Source organism: Zea mays, chromosome 1 (genome assembly GCF_902167145.1).
Source record: "Zea mays cultivar B73 chromosome 1, Zm-B73-REFERENCE-NAM-5.0, whole genome shotgun sequence".
In the NCBI taxonomy this organism is placed as follows: domain Eukaryota; kingdom Viridiplantae; phylum Streptophyta; class Magnoliopsida; order Poales; family Poaceae; genus Zea; species Zea mays.
In genome coordinates, this window is record NC_050096.1 from 8,529,532 (window position 1) to 8,535,531 (window position 6,000).

The window sequence follows — 6,000 nt, forward strand, 5'->3', positions numbered from 1 at the left end:
ACCCCCTCGGGCGGATCACGCTGTCTATCACATTCAGTGATGCCTCCAACTTCCGCACCGAGTGGTTACAGTTCGAGGTGGTGGACTTCCCATGGTCCTACAACGCCGTCATCGAGAGACCATGCTACGCCAAATTCATGGTCGTCCCCAACTACACCTACCTCAAGCTAAAGATGTCTGGCCCACGTGGGACGGTGGGATCATCGCAACATCCGCCTCCTTCAAGACTGCCTATACCTGTGAGGAAGCCTGATGTGAGCTCGCCTCATCGCTAGCCGCGACCAGGGAATTGGCCGAGCTCTAGAAGGCTGCCCCCAGGGTGCCCTGGATGCTCCCAAAGGCGGCTCCGGCGCTTTCAAGTCCGCCAAAGACACAAAGGAGGTCCCAATTGACAACGCCGACGCATCCAACCACGTTCGTAACAGGGCAGGGCTCTCCAACAAATAGGAACACGCGCTCGTCGACTTCCTCCAAGCTAATCGCGATGTCTTCGCTTGGAAGCTCGCGGACTTGCCGAAGATCCCAAGCGAAGTCGCCGAGCCGTATGAGGTTTCTGGGAAGCGTCCCCGCACCTGCTCGTTGTTCGTATGTTTCCTCCACGTCGACGTCATCGTCTCGCCGGTTTGTTTCCCCTACTTTTGAGTTGCCGACAACCCCACTCCACTGTGATAATGATTGTAGTTCCACTGCCGTTCATTCTTGTATTCCTTCAATCATAGCACTAGAATGAAACATGTTGTTCTTTATTTTATTAGTGTTAGAATCATTTTGTTCATCACTAAATTGATGTTGTTTTGAATATTAAAGACCTTGTGCCTACCGCTGCCTGCTGGACACTCCATGTGTGGGTGTTTCTCTCCACCTTCGACATTGCTGCACCACCACCACGACTACACCGCGCGGCCACTGACAAGCTCGTCGTGTTTGTTTTCCAAGTAGGCACATGCCATCACCTTTAGCCCTAATCCTGAAGGTAAATTATCAAGATCTCTAAGTTCTAGTGGTTAGAGGTTAAAAACAAGATAATAGTATTCAATAATGTCCATGGCCCACAGGGACTAACAGAGTACCAGTAGCTCCGCTATTGAAGTAAAGACAAGCGATTCTTATCCCTTTTCACTGAGCTATTGACACGCGATACTCTAGTATACTAAGGCTAATTGCTCTTCTCTTATGCCGTTTGCACTAATTACAGAGCAGTTGATTGATCAATCAAAGGAGTAGAAGTCCTAAGTGGTCAGTAGCCAGCACGGTAGTGCTTATTCAGATAAAGAAAACCCACTGATTCAGTAGTGTGAATGGATGAACTGAATGAATGCACCAAGCAAGGCCCAAAACCACAGGCTTGTGCTCTGCTCTGTACCGTAGGTAAAATTCGTCAGCCATCTCACTCCCAGAGTCCAAGTCAGTCAGCTCGCTTCCCGGTCACGCGCGCGCGCACACACACACTGTTGACTGTCGACGCCTCGACGGCATGATTAACACGCTTCCGTGTTCCAAGGAATCTAACCGTGCTGATCGATACAGTGATACTGAAATAGTATGTTTGGTTTGAAGAATAAAGTGATCCATCTTCTTCTCACTTCTTACTTTTTTATTTGGTTTGTGGTATAGAATGAGTTGATTCATCACCACCTCATTTCTCATAAGCTAATAATTAGTATATATATGAGTGAGTTGATTCCACTAAAATTGATGTTATGAACTTATGATGCACCAACTCATGAAATAGAGTGACTCCAAAAACCAAACATACAAAAAATGTAGAGGATGTTTGGTTTAAGGAATCACTACATTCAAATTGAGGTGGTGCATCATATGTTCATTCCTCAAATTTGGTGGAATGACTTCATTCCTCGTATTAGTACTAACTAACTATGAGGAATGATGTGTTGATGGATCAATTCATTACATTCTACAAACCAAATAAAAATAGTGAGGAGTGAAAAAATGATGAATTAGCTCGTTACTGAAACCAAACACCTCAGTAGTGCCGCGTTCATCACGGCTGCTTCCAGTACGCTGACAAAGTGACAAGTGACAATGAGGGTTTTGTTTCTCTCACTCTCTACCAGCTCAGCATTGGTAGCTCGTTGCAGCTTTCAGTTTCAACCATGGATCGCGACAGGGATAGCATCGTTTCGTTTCGCTGTCCTGGCCCTCTTGGGTGGGTGCCATGACGGACTTTTCTTGGAGTTTAGAATCAGTCGATTTTTTCGGGGGCGTTTAGGTGGCAACGTCGACGGGCTTGTGGATAGATGCACTCTTGTCAGTATTTCCTTCTTCAGTCCAACTAGGCACTTGCCTCCACACCAAAAGTCTCTGCAGATCTACGACTGGATCGGAGATACTTGCACAACCTGTGATTGTCCTCAGCTCGCTGATGTGTTTCCAACACCACCACCACTGGTAGTAGAGCTTCTGTGAACTGCACTGATGACTGATCCATGAGGTATCCATGCATGACGACAACGCCACGTCACAAATCGACCAGTTCAGTTCAGGATGTTGTTAAGAAAGCCAGGGATCGATCTATACTCTTCTTTTTTGCGTGTGAATGAAATGAAAGATCATGGACTGTCTTTTTTTACAAGGGAGTTGATACTGCAGACACTGCTTTTGGTTTCGGGTGGAAATCCTGTGCTTTTTTTTTACAAGTGAGTTGATGCTACACATACACACGTCGCCTTGGACGATACGCATTCATGGCTGATCTTCTCCGCTTTTAACAGCAGAGGCAGACGCACCCCGTCGTCGTCGTCGACGTCAGCCCAGTGGCTCCGCCTGAAGCTTGGCTTTCTCGGTCCCCAGGCCGACGGCAGCGTCGATCCTGTCGGTGGACTGGGCCTTGTACCTGTACCTGGCGCTGAGCGCGAGGAAGGCGACGAAGTTGACGGCGCCGAGCGCGGTGAGGAAGGCGTAGTAGTAGTCGAGGTTGGAGGCGTTGAGGTTGTTGGTGACCCAGGCGTGGCCGCGGTCCCGCGTGACGCGCGTGACCGTGGACAGCAGGAAGCTGCTGAGGAAGTTGCCGATGCCGTACGCGGTGAGGGACATGGCGGTGCCCAGGCTCTTCATGCTCTCCGGCGCCTGGTCGTAGAAGAACTCGATCTTGCCCACCACCAGGAACGCGTCGGCCAGGCCCATCAGCACGAACTGCGGGAGCAGCGCGAAGATGGTGAGCCCCAGCTGGCCCCCCGTGGCGTCCAGGCCGTGGCTCCGCGCGTAGGCCAGCCTCCGGCTCTCGATCGCCGACGCCACCGCCATGGTCGCCACCTGCAGCAGCATGCCCGTGCCCATCCGCCTCAGGATCGTGATCCCGCGCGGGTCCTTGGTGTACCGCCGCACGGCCCTCACGAACACCCGGTCGTACACCACCACAGCCACCAGCATGGTCAGCGTCACGAACGCGCCCAGGCTCGCCGCCGGGATCTCGAAGCGCGGGCCCATGTGCCGGTCCATCGTCGTGCCCTGCTTCACGAACAGCGTGTTGGTCTGCGCGATGAGCGTGCAGGGCACGATCATGGCCACCAGGAGGGGCACCAGCCTCAGGATCTGCTTCGTCTCCTCCACCTGGGTCACCGTGCAGAGGCTCCACGCCGGCGTCGACGCCGGCCCGCCGCTGGGCACGGCCACGGCGGCGGCCTTGTTGAGGAAGGCCATGGCGTCGGTGGAGTCCATCCTGAACCTACGCTTCCTGGCGTACTCCTCGACGTCCAGCTCGTGCAGCTCCTTGGCGTCGGCCGGGACCGGGACGCTCCACTTCCAGAGCGCGGCGGCCAGGACCCTGCCCATGCTCGTGAACGGGCTGCCCTGCGGCACCCTGTGGCGGTACAGCCTGGTGCCGGCGAGGAAGACGGAGATGGAGACCATGAGGCCCAGCGTGGGGATGCCGTAGCCCACGGACCAGCTCACGTTGTCCTGCAGGTACACGAGGACGGTGGAGGAGAAGAGGATGCCCAGGAAGATGGTGAACATCCACCAGTTGAAGAAGGACAGCTTGTGCGTCCGCTCCCGCGGGTCGAACTCGTCGAACTGGTCCGCCCCGATGGTGGAGATGTTGGGCTTGGTGCCGCCGTTGCCCAGGGCCACGATGTAGAGCCCGCCGAAGTACGCCCCGAGCTGCAGCGCCGACGCCTGCGGGCACACGCCGCCGGCGCCGCACGGCGGCGGCTTCAGCGCCGGCACCGAGACGGACAGCACCAGCAGCACCATCCCCTGTAGTAGTAGTTACGTCGTACATTTTTAAAAACAGTTCCGCCCGCCACTTTAGCTTAACAACAGTTCAGGTCCAAATGTATTTTTAGAAGGGGAAAAATCTTGCAAGACGAGACAACGTCGTTGACGCAATGACGCTAGCTGTTTGGTTTGCTTGGTGAAGCGGAGCTGTCAGATACCGGGGAGGACAGGCATGAGTCGTGATGGTTTCAGGGGGTATGGAAAAGCTCAGCTGAGCTTGGACACACACACACACAGTCCTACTAGCTCATACGCCTAACAATGATTCAACTGAAAAAAAAAATCTAGGTTGGACTCATTTAAGCTGATAGCTATCTCTAATCTCCCTCAGCTCTCGAGTAGGCTACACGAGGTACTGTCTTTTTGTGTGTGTGATGGTGACCCGGACCAGCGTCCAAGCAAAGCTTCACTGAACCTCACTGTAGCTGAAAGCTGGACGACGCAACAGCACCCATAGAAATACCCCTGTTCATGCTATCATGTACGTACGGACAGTGCTAATCACTGTGGAACCACAGACAAGCAAACCAAAAAAAATCATGGGATGTTTTTGGCTCATTCTTTTGCTGGTGGGAGGAATCTTGCAGAGCTAGCGCGCGCGGAAAACGGGGTGGCGAGCAAGCTAGACAACCAAGCCGCCATTGCGAGCTGAGCGGTTGTTCACGTACATATGTTATTACGTACCAGCAGGTAAATGGCGGAGCCGACGACGAAGGTCCAGTAGCGGCCGAGGTAGGCGTCGGCGACGTAGGCGCCGAGCAGCGGCGTGAGGAAGACGGTGCCGGACCAGTTGGTGACGTTGTTGGAGGCCTCGACGGTGCCCTGGTGGAGCTTGTCCGTCAGGTAGATGATGAGGTTGGACGAGATCCCGTAGTAGGCCATCCGCTCGAACAGCTCGTACACTGCATGCATGCACCACACACCGCATCAGGCGCCCGGCCGTATCGTCCATTCGCGCGGTTCATCCATCTCTACCGAGGAGGGGCGGGCAACGACAAGAGCAAGAGTGAAACAGGAAGTAGCTAGTCGACAGTCGACACACACACCGGCACACCGCCCGCACGCGCTACGTACCGACGATGAAGGAGCAGGCGGTCCAGCCGCCGCGCTGGGAGCGGAGCACGGGGTTGCCGCGCAGGTCCACGGACCCGTCCTGCGCGTACTCCGCCGCCGCGCCATGCGGCTTCCTCCCATGGTGGCGGCCGGTAGCAGCCTCCTCGTCCCTGGCAGTAGCACCGGCACCCATCGTCGGCGCTTGGGGCAGGCAGAGGCCGCAGAGCTAGTCGTCGCTTCGCTGCTGGGTCGCTTCCGCTCTCTCGCCCGTCGGTCCCGGCCGGGGCGGGGACTGGCCTGCTGCCTATTTATTATAGACTGGGCCACAGGGGTCCCAGTCCCAGGCGTCCCCACCACGTTTACTAGGCTACAAGCCTCACGGACCGAAATTTTTTTGCATGTTAGCCCTCTTTTTAAACAAATTTCACATTTAGTCCCCAGGGTTAGTATTCCTGGCGTCATAGGCCGTGATGCCAGATAACACGGCTCGGCGCCACATCCCATAACGTCGAGGTATTGAACCTGCTGACGTGTGTAAACCGAGCTAACGGTGACATGTCCGAGCTCAGCGCTACGATTCACGGCGCTGAGCTCCTATCTTCCAATTCTAGCGAGATTCACAGCGCTAAATGGAGTGAGACTAATTTATATGTAGATTCTTCCCTCTCCCACCAAGTCATGGTTGATGGGAGAGAGGACGGAGTGCCACAC

The 6,000-nt window shown here is 54.6% G+C and overlaps 1 protein-coding gene across 1 annotated transcript; it reads right to left on the reverse strand.

Annotated features, from left to right (window-relative positions):
• Positions 1-2,510: 2,510 nt before the first annotated feature.
• On the reverse strand, positions 2,511-5,571 carry LOC100281595 (peptide transporter PTR2). Its single transcript, NM_001368327.1, has 3 exons — positions 5,311-5,571; positions 4,921-5,138; positions 2,511-4,215 (listed from the first exon to the last, which is right to left on the reverse strand). Exons 1-3 carry the CDS (start codon positions 5,480-5,482, stop codon positions 2,767-2,769), a joined length of 1,839 nt encoding a protein of 612 aa, NP_001355256.1. The 5' UTR covers positions 5,483-5,571; the 3' UTR covers positions 2,511-2,766.
• Positions 5,572-6,000: the final 429 nt, after the last annotated feature.